This window comes from Vigna radiata, unplaced genomic scaffold (assembly GCF_000741045.1).
Source record: "Vigna radiata var. radiata cultivar VC1973A unplaced genomic scaffold, Vradiata_ver6 scaffold_86, whole genome shotgun sequence".
In the NCBI taxonomy this organism is placed as follows: Eukaryota; Viridiplantae; Streptophyta; class Magnoliopsida; order Fabales; family Fabaceae; genus Vigna; species Vigna radiata.
Window position 1 is genome coordinate 1,182,235 of NW_014543269.1, and position 20,426 is coordinate 1,202,660.

Consider the following 20,426-nt stretch of genomic DNA (forward strand, 5'->3'; position numbering starts at 1 on the left):
AAAAAATCTTCCATTAATTAGTATTGAAAATGAAAGAAAGCCTTCAGTTTCTTAAACCTAATATGGAATAAATATGTAATTTTATTTTTTTAACGGTAACGAGTACCCGCGGGCACAGATAGTGTGATACCCGAACCCGACCCGTTAACAAGCGGGTATTAAAATACCCACTACCCGCTACCCGCGGGTAAAAGATACTCGCGGGTACTAAATACCCGTAGCGGATTTTATCCGCGGATACCCGCGGGCACGGATTTTTTTGTCATCCCTACTCGTACATAACAATTTCATAATAGAACACAACTCTTATAACATCATCATTCAATCAATTACCATCCCAAAATAGAAAAATCCACTATATCAATTGTTACCATGAATCGAACCAAACATCTTCTATTTTAACGCAAATGGAAACAAAAGAAAAATAACACAGTCAACACCATCATTGCACAAAACAATAACAACATGTTCTATAACAAATCATACTGCACAAACCAATTCAGAGCATACATTGAACAAAGTCAAATCAAATTCTGCTTAGGTTTTAAGTTACTCAAGCTATATCACGTGCACACATACCATGATATCATGATCGGTTTCACAACAACAACATTTGTTTTAATACTCAAACAGAGTTGAATCAAAGGTCTAGGACTAAAACATTTAAAACATTCATACCCTTTAGCAATCTAGCCATAACAGTACATTTCACACATGCAAACACATCTTGCAATCTGACCAAATTTTTATTCCACATTTAAGCATAATTTTACACTGCTCACTTCATTTAGAGACAAAGAGTTTACCTCCACGCTACAGCCTCCCTGGACGAAGACAGCCTCCCAAGACCATGGGAGGGGAAGAAGGGAACACTGTCCACACCTTTTCCCTAGAGTGCGCTTCACTTGACCTTCGATGCACCACTATAATGGCCTGCAAAATGCGATTTACAAGGCCTCATGACAGTGCCCATTTGCGAAGTGCTAGAACGAGAAACTTACCAAATATGCAAAGGATCCTCTACGAGTGAATGCCTCTGCCTCTACGCATGAGGGAAGGAGATGGAGGCTCTGGTAATACCCTCTAACGAACCCTTGGTCTCGAACAAATCCTCTAACCAAGCGCCCCTGTGCGAATCAAGCAAAGATGATGAGCCCCTACAACCACAAAATGAGGTGCCACCGAGGACTGCGTCTGTGGATGGTTATGCGAAGGATGGAGACGCCATCCATGAATTAAAGTTTGCCAAGGAGCTTTGAAGCAACCAAATTGGGGGACAGCTGGCAAGGATTCGCTGGCTCGAAGAAGAAAGCGAAATTATTTGGCTCAAAAATGAAAGATGGCTGAGGGAAACCCAAGTTTTGGGGTTTAGTAATCGAGCATCTTACCGACGGCCATAAATCCTTCGATAAGTTAAATAACCAAGCCAATATCGATGGCCTAAAGGCCTTCGGTAATATTCCACCGAAAATCATGTATTTTCCTATAGTGAGAAAAGAAAGGATAAGCTAACGTACCAAAAGATTTTTCATACAACAGAAATGCATCAATTAACATAAATATATAAGTTATATTAATTCATCCTAAGACATACAATCGTGCATTCTAGACTTGACTATTCAGACAAACATTGATGTCGAGCTATGACGGGTTGTGTACTTGTGGTGGCTTCTACTGCTCTGCAGAGCCATTACCAATGGGTTTCACCCTACCACATACAAGGTTAGTCCGTTGATGCCTTAGGCCAAGGTAAAGTCCCTAGACTACACTAGGGCAACATAAGGCTTCAACGTCTTGCGTTCAACGTCGTAATACGAAAAAGCCAACATTAAAAATGATCGATGGCATTTTTGAAATAAATGTTCAATTTTAACGTCAAAATTTATAATTTTTCTACGTCATATGGTCACTAGACGTCAAAAATCTCAATTTCCAACATCATATTGGATAAAATGCTTGACACGAAGGTAAAAATCACTAGTGCAGTAAAGGGAATAAGCACCGGTTATTTTCGCTTATAGACATCGATTCCGCAATCGAGGCATATACAGACGAGGTAAAAAAAGTAGACTCTTTGCCTCGTTCTGAATCGAGTCAGAAGAATTCAGATTATGCCTCAGTTTACAGACAATTGAGGCAGTAAAGTGTTTTAAATTTTTTTAATCTCAACCGAGATCGTTTCCACATTTTCACATTATGTTTTGTTTGTTCTTTTTTTGTATGCTCTTTTGCTTTCTCTTTTCCTTCTCTTTTTAATCTCAACCAAGTCCAGAATTATTGATCAATCAAAAAAAGAAAAAAACTTCTTACCATTGGCAACTGGAATATAAAGACAACATACTGAAAAGGAAAACCATTCACATATGAAACTTGCAGTTGAGTTCTCACTATTCAATGAATGAAGCCATAAACTTAACAAATAAAGCATATATAAACAGAACCTATACCGAAAAAAAGAAAGAAAGAAGATATGAATGACAAAAGGAAGAAAGTATACAGAAACACAATTTTGAGACAAAAAATAAACAATATGTGCAGCTTCTTGACATAAACCAAAGAGCCTTTCACTCTTCTTGACACGAACCAGTGGCACCCAAACTCCAACCTGCACTAACAACCCAGATTTTCAACCCCAATCATCACCATCCACCACAAGGCCTTTCCTACTGAGTAATCAGAAGCCCCTACGGCGCTTCAAGAAGCAGAACCCCCAAATCCATTTCCCCATCCACCTGTAGAGAAGCAGAACCAAAAACCCAAGGAAGAGAAACGCAAACCCAATACCTAACCACCATCACGCTGCCGCCGCCGCGTCCTCGCCACTCCATGAGAAAAGAGTTTTCGCCATCATAGCCACTATTGTTGCTCTCTCATCGCACCGTCGTGCACTCTCACCGCCATCACAGCCACCATCGCAGCATCGTCGTTGCTCTCTTGTTGCACCATCGCGCGCTCTCACCGCCATCGCAGCCACCATCGCAGCATCGTTGTTGCTCTCTCGTTGCACCTTCGCGCGCTCTAACCGCCATCGCAACCACCATCACAGCACCGTCGCTGCTCTCTCGTCGCACTGTCGCGCGCTCCCACCGCCATCGCACATCTTCGAGAAAAAGAAGAATAAGAGAGGTGCTAGGATTTTTGGGGGAAAAGGAGAAGAGAAGAGGCTAGGTTTTTTGGTGTCTTAGGTTTTCTGGCTTTAAGACGGGCCAAGCCCAAGAGACTTATATGCCTCGGTCCATGCCAACCGAGACAGTAAGAGGCTTATATGCCTCGGTCCATCTGTCAACCGAGACAATATCTTTGACACGTGAGGTTTATGCCTCGGTTCACCTTGCCAACCGAGGCAGTGTACACTTTAGACACTGGTTGCTTAACAACCGAAGCATATATTAATCTTAAAATTACGACACTGCCAGCGTGTTTGATATGCTTCGGTTCCAGGAAAACTGAAGCGTAACGTGCGAGTTAAAAATGCAATTTTTTGCTAGTGAATGTATCCCCATATGAGTTGAATACCCTAATTTGAGAAGTCAAAGAGCTATAAGATGTCAAAATAACACTTTACAAGCGTTATATGTTAGTGACTTCATTAAAAATTTGGGTGGGAGAGTGAAAATTTATTCACTTTATCTTTGCACAAAACTTTCTTCTCTGCTCAAACCTTTCTCAGATGAAGCTTCTAGCGACTAGCACTTTTACACTACAAGAAAATTGCGTTTTACATATGAATTATTACATACGAATTTAGATCCGTATGTAATGCGCAAGCTACATACGTATATTATATACGAATCCTTTACATACGGATTTTTCCATATGTAATGAGGAAAAAAAATTACATATGTATTATTCGTATGTAAAATTTGTATATAACTTGGCGCACTTTGGCAGGAACTTTTCGAGAGATATACCCGTATGTAAAATCCGTATATAAGTGGAAAAATAGTTACATACAAATTTTATGTACGGATATATTATTAATTAATAAAAAAAGTTAAGTTATTTATAAAATGCATATTAAAAGGTTGTGAACCCTATTTTCTTCTTCCTCACTTGCGCTGCAACCATTTCTCGTGCAAAAAAATGTTCAGCCACTCAGCCTCATTCAATGCCACCACCAAACATATTCTTCTTTCTCTTTCACTGCAACCCTCACTAAATTAATGTTCTGGTTGTGGTTCTCTCTTGTCGAGCATCCCTTCTCCCTTAGTGGAGTTTTGGTTCTCTCTCGTTGAGCTTTCGTAGGTCGTGCACTAAAACCCTAATTTTCGCTCATTCGAACCATCGTTGTGCGTAATTGGTACCGTGGTTAATTGGTAAGTAAATGTTTAATTCTATTTGAGCTAAATTTTTTATTTTCAAAAACCCTAATCCTCTTTTTTTTTGTTGGGAACAAAATTGGTGTGCGATGTGATTCACGTATATGAGAGCCTTTTCATTTTCTTGGTGAAGCTTTTAGGTAGAAGACCTGAGAAGCATTACAAATGGGAGCCTCTAAAGGAGGACATTGAGCTAGGAAACTCTACCTATCCCATGGTTCTAGTTCAAGTCTCAATTTACAACGAAAGAGAGGTAGCAAAACAGGTTTTCTTTCTCCATATGTTTTCACTCACTCGTCTTTGATGCCTTTTTTTTCACATTTCTGAACATAGGTTTATCAGTTCTCAATTGGTGCCACCTGTGGGCTTTCTTCATGGTATTTATTCTTAACCTCTCCAGGTTAATGTTGTTGAAGTTTCTATAAGGGATGTTAAAACAAGTGATGGGGCTTGTTATCTAGCACTCAAGGTATCCAAATCTGAGATGCATCGTGATTTTTGGGGTTTTTTAGAAAAATATGGTTATCGTTATGTGGGTGATCATACTTGAGCCTTACTTTGTTGTTCATGGATCCTCTATGGTGGCTAAAGCTATTAATTATTGTATATTCAATGGTTTTTTGTCTTAAATGCACAAGTTTAGAGAGATCAAATGCTACTTTAGCATTTGTGGTGCAGTCCCTAGAATTCAGGTTGAAGATAGTGTTGGAAACTTTATTAAAGTCAATTAATCTTGGTGTTGGTTGAGTTTGAAAAACCTTTTATGATTGTAAATGGTTTTGACATAGTGCCAACTTAGATTATTAAATTTGTTTATTATGAATATATATTAAAATTGTGGTTGTTGAATAGGTAACACGTTGTTAGACATTTATTAATGTAATTGTTTAAGAGTTTGTTAAAGAATAAGAATTTTATTTTTTTTTTGAATTCTACTTATAAAAAATAATCACTACTTGCTATTTGAACATTTGGAAATTTTATTTCACTTTTATCAGTTATATAAAACTCTTAGCTATTGAGTGCAGATGTAAAATCACATATTTTATTTTATTCTTTATAAAATCATGTAATTACCTACGAATTTTGGATACAGATTTTTTCGTATGTAATTACATAAGGATTTTAGGTACAAATTTGTAATCGTATGTAATTTGTATGTAACACCACTTTATATACAGATTTTGGAAGTTATATACGGATTTTGGCTATATGTAACTACGATTTTTCTTGTAGTGTTAATCTTTATTTCATTTTACACAAATGCATGTTGATTAAGTACTTTATGTCTGATTTCCTTTCGTTTTGACAGGTTGGTTTCGTGCACAAGTACTCTTTGGAACATAGGCACATTCTCCTATCTCCCTTACTGGCGAAAAGAATGTTAGTTACATTTTGGATTTTTGATGAACTTTCGTTTTCATTTTTATGGGCTATAAATTTGTTGAACTTGTTGGAATTATCGATATTGGTATTGTTGAACTTATTTGTTGTTCATATACCGTACATCCAAACTTAGGGTAAACTGAGAGTACATTCAAAAGAACTTTAAATGACATGACAATTTGTTTAAAGCACCAAAAAATCATGAGAAGTCCCCACACAAAATTTTAGATCTAAATTCAAAGTCTAAGTATGTGAATTTTTTTAAAAGTTGAAAAAAAAGGAAAAAAATAAATTGACAAAAAGTAGAAAACAATTAATTTTTTATCCAAAATTGATATATAATAATGTCAAATCTGTAACCGAAGCAAAAGTTATGTTTGTTTAAAGATATGCAAAAACTGACTTTTCAAATAATTTTTAAACTTCAGACAGACCTAAAACAAAGACTCTTGTGTTTTTTCCCTGAAATAAGGGTTTCAAGGAACGCAACAAAATTTCATCCAAAAATAATAATTATAGCAATCAAAACCAAAAATATCAAGTAATTAGTCAGTATACACTACTCACTATAACATCATTAATTTGTGATAGCTTTTTTTTTATATTTGATAGTTCATACAAATTTGAAAATGAGTTTTGGATATATGAAATGTCAAAACTAGGTTACATTTGTTGGTTTTCTGCTTTTCAAGTTTGATAAAACTGTAAAAAATAGATCATTATTTATTAAAAAAATGGGGGAAAAAGACGTCGGAAAATAATCATTTTCGACATCAATTAAAGTCGAAAATGGTCATTTACAAGTTCAATCAATGTCTTTTTTTTATTTCATCGTAATGAACTTCTTCTGCTGAGGTCAGTGTTTTTGCAGACATTAAAGGTCGAAAATAAAAGACATCAAATGTAAGACGTTGAAAAATAGTTTTGCTTAAGAAGATATATATTTTTAGAAAAAATTGTATTACAGATAGTAAAATGCTACAGTGAAATGTGTATACAACTATAGTAAAATACGTACGATGTTAAAGTAAAATACATATGATGCTATAATGAAAATACCTCATGAAACATTTGTTGCTATAGTAAAAATATAGTACAACTACAATACTGCTACAGTAAAAATGTAGCACAACTACAATACTGTTACAATAAAAATGTAGTACAACTACAGTAAAATGTAGTTCAACTATAGTAACCCTAACTTCAACTATAAATAAGGGTGAGAAAATGTAGTTTTTCATCATGAGAGTGAAAGTGAGCAAGAGTTTAGTAGCAAATAAGGAGATTTTAGGGCTAGAATCTGAGTTATGGAGAATGTAGAAAGAGGTTTTGAATAGGTGTTCTTCATCTAGGAATAAGAGAGAATCAGGTAAGAAGAGCTAACCTTTCTTTGTTATTATTTTGTTATAAGCATTGATGATCTAATACTATTGTGGTATTAGGAGAATTATTCTTACTATTGTTTTTCTGTGTGAGCATGGGTGATGAAAATTGTATGTGATCTTGTATTGAATATGTGAATGTGCAAATATTAATATTGTAAGTGTTAACTTTCTTTTGATTATTCTATGTTCTTTGTTGGATTGATGCCTTTAGGATGATGATAATATGAAATTTCTAAAAACTAGTTGGGAAACACTTTAGCTAAGAAAATACAAGGTACTTAAGTTGTCCATTGAGACGTACCTCTCTTGGACGTCTACTCAACAAGTTTTCAACTTATTTCAAAAATAGAAACTAAATTTTCATAAAAAGATAAGCAACAATGTGAATTTCAAATAAATTGTGATTATTATTTTGAATATGTGATGTATAAGGATGTTGAGATAGATACTCAATCCAATTGTATGGTTTAGGTGTCTTTGATTATGTTTTCCTTATATTTTTTATTTTCTCAATTACCTTACTAAAACCTAAATTCCTACTTATTCCACCGTTAGATTGAGCTTAAATTTTGATATATAATTCCTTTGATATGTTAATCCACTTTCACCTCTCGGATTTGTGTTTTGAGGCATGTAATTAGAGGAATTAATTTCGTAATTTAGAGTAAATTGATCACCACTTTCATTCTATTTCTAAGTTACCTTGGTAAAATTTCAATTTTCACTTCGTTTACTGTTAGATTAAGTTGAAATTTTGATATATGAATTATGAGATATATTGCTTCACTATGACCGCTAAGATTTTTAAATTGAGGTCTGTACTAAGAGGATCATTTTCTCAATTTTGAGTAACCGGATCAACACTACATGTTTGTCCTTAAGTTATCTTAGTAAAAACTTTAATTTCTGCTTTGTTAACCATTAGATTAACCTGGAATTTGGATATGTAGTTCTTAAGACTTATTGAATAACTTTGACCATTCAGATGTTTAATTACATGTCTACATTTAGAGAAAGTAATTTCGTGTTTTTTAAGGATCTCAACATAAATTCTGCTTTAGACCTCTATGCAAAAATTAAGATTTCCACTTTATTAACCGTTAGATCGAATTGTAAATTTCACAATAGACTCAAGATATATTGTTACTTAATATACTTGTTCAAATGTCCAATGTGAGTTGTTTACTAAGAATAGTTTTTTATGTAATGTCATAGTAATTTGGGTTGTTGATCCAAAACCTTCAATTTGTAAAATTATGTTGAGGTTGTACTCATGAGTAAGTTAAAATTTTAAGAAGAGTATGATATTTATCTTATTAATAGGTAAATGGACATGAGTAATTTATTTATTATAAATTTTTTGTATTGACATACTTACGGGATCAAAATGGATTAGTAACAATTTATGATTATTGAATGAATATGATTGAGTTAGATGGATGAGATTATATGATTCGTTGATTATGTGATGATGAATGAATATGAGTAATTGTTAGCTATGAAATGAGGTATAAGTCTTTATTACTGTAATGGTAAATCTTGGAGTAGTGTATTTAGTTACCATCATAAGACTTTGAGTTTAAGTAGAGTGACTCGGGAGGCTTATGGAAGCAGCAAAGATTGGTCTGACCATAAGGTTTTAACATAAACAAAGTACTTATAAGACTTATAAAAGTAGACAGAGTGCGGTTTGACCATAAGGTTTCAAAGAGTAAGCATAGTATACTTGTAAGGCTTATGGAAGCAGGCAGAGATAGGTTTGACCATAAGGCTTCGAGAGTAAGCACAATATACTTGTAAGGTTTGTGGAAAAAAGAAGGATGACTTTGAGAGAAATCAGAGTGCGGTATATTACGAAAAATAAAAAATATAATAAAATGAATTAATGGCATTGGGATAATTGTGTGTATAAACTATAGTGATATATGATTGAATTATATATGATGAATGCATTTAATAATTGTATGTTATGGTTAGCTTACTCTTATTTGTTTGCACTATGATAGTATAACTCATGTTGTTATACTTGAGCAGATGATGATGATGATGTTACATATGCAGTTGAAAATGCATACAGATGAGGGACAAGTTGGGAAAAACTTTTAGGGGCTTTTTGATAAAAATAAATTTGTATCAGAAAACTATGTTATTTAAGAATTATTAGTTTAAATTCGAACTTATGTCAAGTTGTGAACATTATATTCTTTGAGATTTGTAAGTTTGAGACTATACTCATGTTGAATCGAAATAAAGTTTTGAATATTGATATCAAATGTCAAACTAAAATTTTGTTTTACCACTCGTAATACCCTAAAGAAATTTAGGGTGAGAGCCCCTTTTTGTACTAGTGCTAAGATCTCTTGTTACTTTCACCACACGCCTCACCTCTTGCTACTTTCAGCACATACACAACCAAGCAACACCATGGAATATCTCTATGAGAGCCATGAAATTATGTCAAACCCCATCTACCATGTACATGATCAAGACATACTCTTCATTGTTATAACATATATGTGTGAACAACTACCATACATATAAATATTTAAATTTCATTTTCTACAACGTCATGCGTACCATCATATTCATCCACCATAAACATATACATAATCATGTTCTCAAACTATAAATATTAATTTTCTTATGAAATAATCAAATATGAGATAAAATTATTGATTTTTTGAGACAGTTTTAAGTAAATACAACCATACATACTTAAATAATCATTAATAATCAATTATCTTAGAATTGATTATCAATTCTTAACTATAAAAATCATCAAATAACAATTTAGTATTCTTGACACTAAAATAGAAAAAAAAATAAGTAAAAAAACTAATAATATAAATAAACAATAGAAAATAATTTAAGATAATTGTCGGACAAACTTTTGATGAAGAAAAATGCAACCACATACTTAAAATATATACGAAAAAAATAATGCAAAAGAGAATAATATATTTTAATAGTATATGTATTTAAATTAATTTAATAAACAAATATTAACAGTGAAGATTTTTCTTACATTAGCATGTATACCTTTTGATATATACGACCTAATATTTGTCTATATTTGTTTTTATTACCATTTTTAATAAAAATTACTTTAGATTTAAATAAATATTTTTTATAATAAAATAGCACATATTTTTCAAGTAGCTAACAGACATATTTAGACTGTCAAATACTGTTTCTGGCTATACTTTTTAGAATTGTGTGCCTTAGGATGTTGTGCTATGACTCATATGATCAGATGGAATTTTGTAACCTTTTAAAACAAAATAATAACTTTTTATATAACATTATTATTTATGTTATGAAAGTACTGTTTTAAAAGTAATTTTAATTATATATTACCATAATTTCTAAATTTATAAATAAGAATATTTTTAAATAATAATATTTAATGAATTAATGTGGTAAAATTTATTATTTATATTTAATTCTATCATGATATTGTTTTACTTAGATATAAAAATTTGAGGGAGTAATGCATTCATTTCTGGACGAAAATTAAAAAATTGAATAATATGCATCCAATATTACATAAACATTTCTTACACATCTCGCAACTAAAAAAAATACAATCAAAGTGAGTATTTATGGTAGTTAAGTTTTCACATGGACAAATATATTAAAATTAAAATTTAAAAAAAAATTAATTTTAGTTTGAAAATAGATATTGGCATGTATGATTTTTCAAATTATTTATAGTTCTTAAAAATATCAAAAATGAATTTGAGAAAGAAAAAAAAACAAAAATAGACCAAAAAAATAAATAATTAAAAAATTACTTATATAATTAAACAAAAGAAAATAATTTAAGGCAATTGAAAGAAAAACTTTTGAAAAAAAAATGCAACAGAACTATTCACTTGAGTGGATTTGAAAGAAAGTAATTGAGTAGATTTAAAGTAATTTTTTTTGTTGCTTATTTAAGTGAAAAGTAAAGAAAAATGTATTCGATAAAGTTCGTGAAAATTAGTGTAAAATTTAATTTATGTGACAAATTAAAAATTTAAAAATATATATAAAAAAATAATGCAAAAGAAAATACAATATTTGAAAAATATATATATATATATATATATATAATATGGGCTTTAAGCGTTTTATAGGTATTTAAATATATCGTTTTTCTAATTTATTTTTTAATAAAAATCTATTTTTATATTTTGTTTAAAATTTCATGTTAACATATATTTTTTATTTAATTAATATATAAAAGTTATCTATGCCTATATAAAAATTGGATTCGTTTTCTTACAATTTCTTTTTTCTAATTTTACCCTTCAAGTAACCGTTACTTCAAATTCACATATTTAGATTTCCATTTTTATCCTTGACCGCATCTAATTTTAATTATTTTATATATTAAAATAATAATTTTATTATTTTATCTTTTTAATAATTATTTGTAAAATTTAAAAGCTATTTAATTTAATAGTAATGATATATACAAATTATTTGTTCTTATAATATTTTTGATAAAAATTGTTTTACAATTTCATAAATATTTTTTTATAATAAAAAAATAAAAGTGGATGCGTGAGGACTTATCATGTATATTTCTATCTTGAGATATGCACATTATTTCATGTAGCACATAAAATTCGTGATGAATAATTGATACTCGTGGATAATAGATATTAGATATTTTAATATCTGTTTATAAATGGGTCAAATTGGATATTATATTATCCATATTTGCTTAACCATATCTATAAATATTTATTATTTATAAAAAATTAAAATAAAAGTTTAATTTATATTTTATATATATATATATATATATATATATATTGAAAATTTATTTATTTTATTTTGAAAATTTACAAAATATATTTATTCACAAGTATCTAGAAGTATTCACGAGTTTTAAAATGTTCATGGATATTTTTTTAAGTGAGTATCCAATGAGTAACGAGACGGATAACAAATGAATTTTTTATTACAGATTAATTAACAGATAAATATTATTCATGTTCAACCTGTTGTCATTCTTGAAACTTTAATACACAATATGTGTTTGTACGTGTTTAGATTAATGTGTTTTGTATTAAGACAAATATGATCAAATGAAATTATGCACCTTTACAAAAGCAATAATAATTTTTTGGTTTAATAGCCAATTTTGTCCCCAGTTTCGTTGACAAATCTCAATTTAGTCCCTCGTTTTAAAAGTGTTTGAAATGGATCCTCTCACTTTCAAAATTTTGAGTCAAATTAGTCCCTTTTGTTAAACAGAATCAAATGGTCTTAAGGGTTTAATGATTTAGCATAAGAGATATTATTTTATAGAATCTGCCAAATCATCAAGCCTTAATGTTGTTTGTTTCTGTTTGACCGAAGAGACTAATTTGATTCAAAATTTGGAAAATAAGGACCCATTTCAATCACTTTTAAAACGAGGGACTAAATTAAGATTTATCAGTGAAACTGAAGACAAAATTGACTATTAAACCTAATTTTTTTTAACATTATTATTTATGTTATAAAAGTACTTTTTAAAATTAATTTCAATTATATTTATTAACCATAGTTTTTAAATTTATAAAAAAGAGTATTTTTGAAATAATAATATTCAATGAATTAATATGGTGAAATTTATTATTTACATTAATTCTATCAAACATGATATTTTTCTACTTATATTTATAAAGTGAGAAAGTAATACATTCATTTCAAGGTTAAAATTTGAAAAACATGGGTATTTACATCCCTCGTTCTTATTGTTTTTTTTTTAATAAAACCCATTTTTTATAAATATTGTTTAAAATTCAAGTTAACATCAATTTTTTATTTAACTAATATACATAAAATTATAATAATAGAGAGGATATAATAACGCATGAATGTTTATTAAAATAAATAAAAAATTAAAAGGAATAGGCAGGAAATTATTATTAGAAACATAAAAATAGTGTTTTTTACTTTGTTCTTGTTAACTGATTTATGTTTAAATAATTTGTAATTAGTATTTAAAAAGGAAAAATAAAATGTTTAAAATGGTAATAGAAGAGTGTATTTGATTTGACGTGGATCAGAATTTTGATTGGAGTTGTAGCGTTAATGCAACTGAAGATTTATTTTAAATATTTATTTGTTAGCAGTTATGAGTAATAAAAGATGGACAATAAATGGTCTCATAATTACTTATTTCAAATAATTTTCACAGTCAATGCTAAAAAACAAAGGATAATAAATATTTAAGGAAAATAACATCTGCATGAACCAAAATTGCAGTATAAAGCGGTGATCTGAAGAACGGAGTAGACACTCACTGTCAACCCGTTGTCTATTGTGGAACTTTTCACGACATTCTGAACCCAAAAAACTGAAAAGAACAGTGTATTCAAAACGCCAAGCTGACGAAGCGAAAGCGAGAATCGGAAACACCAAATATGGGTGTTAATTACTACGACATCCTTCAGGTCGATAGGGATGCTAAGGATGAGGACCTGAAGAGAGCGTACAAGAGACTCGCCATGAAATGGCACCCCGACAAAAATCTCACGAATAAGGAAGACGCTGAATCCATGTTTAAACAAGTATCTGAAGCGTATGAGGTTAGTTTCTCTTCAAGGTTGTCACAAAGATTCAATCTTTGAATGGTGGGTTTCGTTTAAACAAAATGAACGATTTCCCATTTTTTACGTTGTTTTCTCCTGGAAGGTTTTAAGTGATCCCCACAAAAGGGCACTTTTTGATTCTACTCTAAAAGCTCGGGTGGAACCTGCTGCTGATGCTGGTGCATCTGGTGATGGTGGACCCACCCGATACCAGAACCCGCTCCCCAAAGCACCTCCAATGGAGTGCAAGGTGCCTTGTACTCTGGAGGAGCTATATAAGGGAATCGCTAAGGAGGTGAAAATAAGTCGATCCATCATACAGGCCCCAGGGTGAGTAGTTTGTCTTTTTGTTTCGACTTCCTGCATTCCCGTTTGTTTCTAATGCCAATGTGCAGTACTCAGTGCTGGTATTATGAAAATGGTTTTGATTTTGGTTTTGTACAAGTACAGTTCTGTGAAGGTAAATTTTACTTTCATTGAGATCCTTAATTTGATGGAAATTGTAGACAAATGAAACTGTGGTTCTGGCGAATCCAAAACCCTTGATCTTGTTGCTGAAATTGCAGTTATGAACAGATTTCTAAGTCCTGGGTACTAATTCTTGGATTTTGAACAGGAGTAAGATTTCAAAGAGTATGGTTATGTAAAGAAGAAACTAGCTTGGCTTGTAACCGTTTGATAGTTTTTGCTGAATGTATCACCAAAAAGTGTTGTGCTGACTTTTGTCTGTGTTTCATTTTGTGGTGAGTCATGAAAAATCAAAGTTGAGAACTTGCTTGCTTGAATCTATTGTCTGGACACTTTTTTCAGTTGTGTATTTTTACTGATGCGTGTAGCTTGCATAGAATATGCTGCAAAAGTTTCTGTAGGTCTGGTTGATGTAGCAAATGGTAATTGTTTCTCTTACCGAGAAGCATTTGCTTCTGGTAATTATTTAACAGTGAAAAACTTGTTATCCTTAGTGTGATGAAGTTTGTTTCTGTATAATTTCCTGGTTTGTTGTTTGATTAATTTCCTTGTGGATGCAGGCAACGTAAGCTGGTGGAAGAGGTATTCTTAGTGCAATTGCAGCCTGGTTGGAAGAAGGGCACGAAGCTGACGTATCTGGAGAAGGGATATGAACTGGAAAATCACAGACCAGCTGATCTTGTTCTGTTTATATATGAAGAACTTCACAGAGTTTATACTAGAGATAGAGACGACCTTGTAGTGACCCAGAAGATATCTCTTGTGGAAGCCTTGACAGGGTACACTGTGAAGCTGGTCACCCTTGATGGAAGAAACTTAACTGTGCCTATCGACCAAATTATTCATCCTGAATATGAAAAGGTTGTTGAAAGAGAAGGAATGCCTCTCCCAAAGGAGCCAAAAAAGAAGGGAAACTTGAGGATAAAGTTCAAAATCACATTCCCAGACGACCTCACTCCTTACCAGAAGCTCGAAATGAAGAAGCTTTTGAGTGATTGAAACGTTCATGTTGATTCAAAGAGCATAATCTTGATAGGGTCAAGTCAAATTTGAGATTTTTTTAGGGATTACAATTTTGTTTCTGTATTGCGGGTGTTGTGTGGTTCTTAGTCTGAGGATGAGTTTTGAGCATAGAGAAATAAAACTTTTGTTTCTTTGTTAAAGATGAGGCTGCTGACGAAGAAGTTATTATCCTCGTGATTGTGCAGTAAATGCGTGTGGAGATATTCTTAGCTTAGCAGCCTTTAATGTCTGGAATGTCAGGTAGTTTATATGATCAAGGTAAAAAGCTTTTCTAATTTCTTGAAAAAAGTAACAAGCTTTTCGCTTCCCTTTTTCCGAGACAACTTCAATGACTTACAACATGTTTATGCTGCTATTTTAGACAAATTGCTTCCTAATAAATACATAGACTTTTCAAAAAAGGTGAGGATACAACATTAAACACTTGATGTTTTCGAAAAGCATTTGTTTGTTTCCAACACTCTACAGATTATTCTTCTATTAATTTCTTCTCATATCTTCTTATTGCACTGTTAAGATTAACTAAGGATCAATATCCGCATACACTAATTTTGAAAAGAGTTAAATATGTTTTTAGTCCAGGCGATTTTGGTTTTAATCCATTTTTAAATTAAGGTATAATTTGGTCGTTCAACTTTAAAAAACTCTGGGTTTAGTCCTTTTTACCAAATTTTTTTAACTTTATTTGTTATTTCAAACACATTTCATTATAGCATTTGAATTGTTTACAGTGTTTGATACATTTTTGCTTCAATGTTAACTGATATGCATGCTTGAAACAACAAATAAAGTTAAAAAAATTTAATAAAAAGAACTAAAACCAGAGTTTTCTAAGGTTGAAAGACTAAATTGTACCTTAGTTTGAAAATGGACTAAAACCAAAATCGTCCCAAAATATAAGGACTAAAAACATATTTAACCCTTTTAAAACAATAATCAATTTAAATAGATAGAGAACTCGCACAAAATATATGGAAATAAGAATTTGATGATTAAAACCATCATTTAACTTCATTACTACTTCATTTATCACCATTTAAATATAAGTAAAGCCTCAATGAATATTCATGCTGGGGCATCTTAATTTAGGATGACATAAATATATGCTCAACTTGATAAAAATTTGAAGTTTTACCCATTAGGTACTTTTACTTATATGCTATCTAGGGATATATATATATATATAGATAGATAGATAGAAATGTCCATATATACTTAGTACAATAAAAGTTATGTTCTTTTTCTTAACTACTTTACCAATTTTGATAAAAAATATTTTAAACAACCTCATTTATATACGTATGTTATGAATAAAAGTGAGTTATAATTTAGTTGATATTGAAAACATAAGAAAATGTGTTTATATCAGTAAAATTTACCACTTCATATGTTTTTTTTTCTTTCATAAACTTAGTTCGTAAAATTTTGTCGGATACATAAATTTTTGGGTTGTTTTAAGTACAAGTTTTTTTATATAGAGTTAGTACTAAAACGAATAAGAGTTAACAGTGAAAAAATAATATGAAAGTTAGAATTTGTATTCTTTAAATTACTTTCTCACATAATCAATATATTAAAAATTGACATTAACAAATATTTTTAAATAATGATTAAATTTTATTAGAAACACGGGCTCAGTTGGAGAACTTAATCAATAAGATAGACAATTGATAAGCTAGTTTGACGTAAAATGATATAACTTTGCAATATGATTTGAGTAAGATTTAGGTAAATTCATTATTCAATCCACTGAAAAAATATTGTGTTGGAATGGTTATACTTGTTTTACTCTTTTTTAAATTAAATACAATTCAATCTATTTTCAATTGGTTTGAATTGGATTGAGTTTAATTGTATTAAGAGTTTAAAGGATTTTATAAATTTTTAAGTATTAAACTAATTAAAAATAAAACAATGTTTATAAGAATTAATTAAAGAAATTAAATAAATTAATAAATCAAGTTATAACAACTTTATCGTAACTAATTTTAAGACATGAAAATATAATTATTCCACAAAAGTATAAAATTTGGGTTAGATATCAAGTCACTCTTACTAAACCCATTATGGCTATAAAAGTAAGTTAATAAGATAATTTGGATTGAGTCAAGTTTGGCTCAATTATAAATAAAACCTAACTCAATTTAAATGGGTTTGATTTGATCAAATTAGATCATTAGATAACTCAATCTAATAAAAAAGTATGTTAATAAGGAAATTTGGGTTGAGTCCTGACTCAATTATAAATTAAACCCAATTCAAGTTCGATTGGATCAAGTTAAAGATAATTAGGTAACTCAACCCAATATAAAAAGTATGTTAATAAGGAAATTTGGGTTGAGTCAGGTTTGACTCAATTATAAATGAAACCCAATCCAATCTATATGGATTCGATTGGATCAAGTTAGATCATTAGGTAACTCAGCCCAATATAAAAGTATGTTAAGAAAATCTGGATTGAGTCAATTTTGATTCAATTATAAATGAAATTCAACACAATCTAAATAAGTTCAATTTGATGCAGTTAGATCTTAGATAACTTAATCTAATATAAAAGTGTGTTAATAAGAAAAAGTTGAATTAAATCAAGTTTGATTCAATTATAAATAAAATCCAACTCAGTCCAAATAGGTTTGATTGGATCAATTAAATCATTAAGTAACTCAATCCAATGAACATCTTTAAGTAAACTTACATATACTTAATTGTTTAAAAAAAAATTTCCAATTTAGTAAAAATCTATTATTATGCAATAGTAATTTTAAATATTTAAAATAATTAATTCTTATTTAATTTTGTGGTAATTTTATTTTTTAGAAATAGTATATATTTTTAATTTGAACAAATTAATCTATTTAAATAAATTGATGTAATGCAATATTGAATTTTCTTTTTCTGTATATAACATTATGAATAGTAATTATTTCAATTTATAAAATCAATTTTTTATTTGAATTACATAAAAATTAAATCAAACATACAGAATATTAAAATAAAAAATAGAATTAAATAAATTATAAATAACTTGTAACTTTCAGTATATTTAAAATCTATTCCAAAATAACTTCACAAGCAAAAAGTGAAAACGACAAAACAAGAGACGAGGACGAGGTGTGGATTATTACAAGATACTGCAGGTCGTGACCAATGCCAACACTGAGAACCTAGAATTCGGAATGCGCTGACATTTCCTTTTTTTATTCAGAAAAAAACAGTCTAAGTGTTTGTAGTAATCATTTAAATAACCTATAATTTGAATTTTAAGAATTACTAAAATTTATGCAACATGTCTAATTATGGAATAACATCGGTAGAATAGAATGAAGCATTAGGTTGTAGATTGACGGCTTAGCCCTAGTTGAATGTTCCCAGCGAATAATCCATTGAATGCGCATCCGCATCCGGACAAAGTGGTGCATCTATGTCAGACCAGAAATTGTATGATCCCCTACTTATTTGCCTATGTCTAGTTTATGGTGTCTGAATATTTCTGACATTTGTTACTAAATATGTTAGATGATTAAATGTAGTATTTTTATTAATTTTATCTTCTTTATTTATACTTTCTTTATTATATTAAATAATAATTTTTCTTAATATATATATATATATATATATATATATATATATATATATATATTTATAATATTCACATAAAGTTAGTACAATTATGTTCAAAGATGAACAAATAAAAAATAAAAGTAAGTCTTAACAAAAGATATTTCTCTCTTAATTTCCTCAACAATAGTTGATGAAATTTATTTTATAAACGGTGTATACACAAAACTAGTCTAATAATAACCTATAAATCTTGTGTCTATTACATTTAATCTAATATCCCTTGCCTGAATGGTTAATGTTTTTATTTTAATACTGTGATTGATAAATGAATACAAGCTATTGGAAAGGTATTACAGTTTGCATTAATGATAATTTATTCATATATTTGTATATTATAATTAATAAACTTTGAAATCCATCTTATGACGTTATGAAATAATATCTAGTCTAAGAATAAATTTAAAAAAAAAAAAGCTACATAGGGGATGAGACTATGTAAAAAGAGCTTAACTAAACATGCTATACAATATAATAAGAGCGGAATTTAAGAGAAATTCTTATTAGAGATAAGTTGTGTGTTATGTGTAACCAATAATCACTTCTATTTTACATGTAACAATCTCACATAAATTATACTTACATCTCACAACAAGACTTGGTTGAAAAGAATTTATAAATCAAATGTGGAAAGTTACGAGGATAGTCATGGTGAAAAATATATGACAACAAAGAAATAATATTATTTTTAGGAACAATAAGATAAATGTATTAAAAAAATATTGGACTGCATAAATTAAGATATGAAAGTTGAATTACAAGTAAAATTCAACAGCTAACTTCTCTGTCCTAAATCTTCAATATTATTTTCCCATAATCAGTGCACTTCTAATAGGTATGGAACGAATACATGGTATAAGCGTGGAATACATATATAAAAAATCTTGTTATATATGAGCTACCAAGAGGTTTTATATTTATCCAAATTTAACCTTTGCATTCTATGTGTTTGTCACGACATACAAAACATCTTATTTGTATTAATATTAGACTATTATATCTTTTAACCTTTATTAGTAAAAAAATAACAATTTTAACAATGTTTTATACCCATTATAATTTTCAAGATATAACAGTTTTTTAAATATAACAAGTTTTCTATATGGATTGGATCAAGAATATGATGACAAAAAAAATAATAAATTACACAACATTTTTTATTAATTGGACTCAAAATTAGTATAAAAAATGTCGCACTGACAAAACTGTAATAAATTATATATCTTTACTATATTAGTTTTGACTTTTATACTAGTTTTAGATTCGATATAAAAGATTAAATACTTTTTATAATCCTTGTTTCCATATTGGTTCAAAAATAAATATAAAAAACTTTTTTTAATTAATATAAAAAGGTTTTCAAAAAAGAGTTTTTATGAATTAGTAATAGGAGAAGATTCATCATTTTCAATTTTTATATAGTCTAGAAAACCTAGCCTTTTAATACTTTTTATAATCCTATATTGATTTCAAAACCAGTATAAATAGTTTTTTAAATTGATATAAAAAGCTTTTTATGTATTAGTAAAAGGAAAACATTCATCATTTTGAATTTTCAATTTTTATATAGTATAAAAAGATTAGCATGTTACTACAGAACAAACCCTTCATGAGGTTTTATAGGTCAATATTAATCTTAGAAATATATCTAAAAG

The 20,426-nt window shown here is 29.6% G+C and overlaps 1 protein-coding gene across 1 annotated transcript; it reads left to right on the plus strand.

Moving 5' to 3' along the window:
- Nucleotides 1–13,486: 13,486 nt before the first annotated feature.
- LOC106754210 (dnaJ homolog subfamily B member 13) lies at nucleotides 13,487–15,345 on the plus strand. Its single transcript, XM_014636210.2, has 3 exons — nucleotides 13,487–13,659; nucleotides 13,766–13,992; nucleotides 14,691–15,345. The coding sequence occupies exons 1-3, from the start codon at nucleotides 13,495–13,497 to the stop codon at nucleotides 15,127–15,129; spliced, it is 831 nt and encodes a 276-aa protein (XP_014491696.1). The 5' UTR covers nucleotides 13,487–13,494; the 3' UTR covers nucleotides 15,130–15,345.
- The last annotated feature ends 5,081 nt before the right edge of the window (nucleotides 15,346–20,426 follow it).

What these genes read in the sequence shown, in the direction of transcription:
- LOC106754210 (XM_014636210.2), top strand. Translation starts at nt 13,495, where the DNA reads ATGGGTGTTAATTACTACGACATCCTTCAGGTCGATAGGGATGCTAAG. An exon ending in AAGTATCTGAAGCGTATGAG is followed by an intron (nt 13,660 to 13,765) that starts GTTAGTTTCTCT and finishes TTCTCCTGGAAG; the next exon opens with GTTTTAAGTGATCCCCACAA. An exon ending in TCCATCATACAGGCCCCAGG is followed by an intron (nt 13,993 to 14,690) that starts GTGAGTAGTTTG and finishes TTGTGGATGCAG; the next exon opens with GCAACGTAAGCTGGTGGAAG.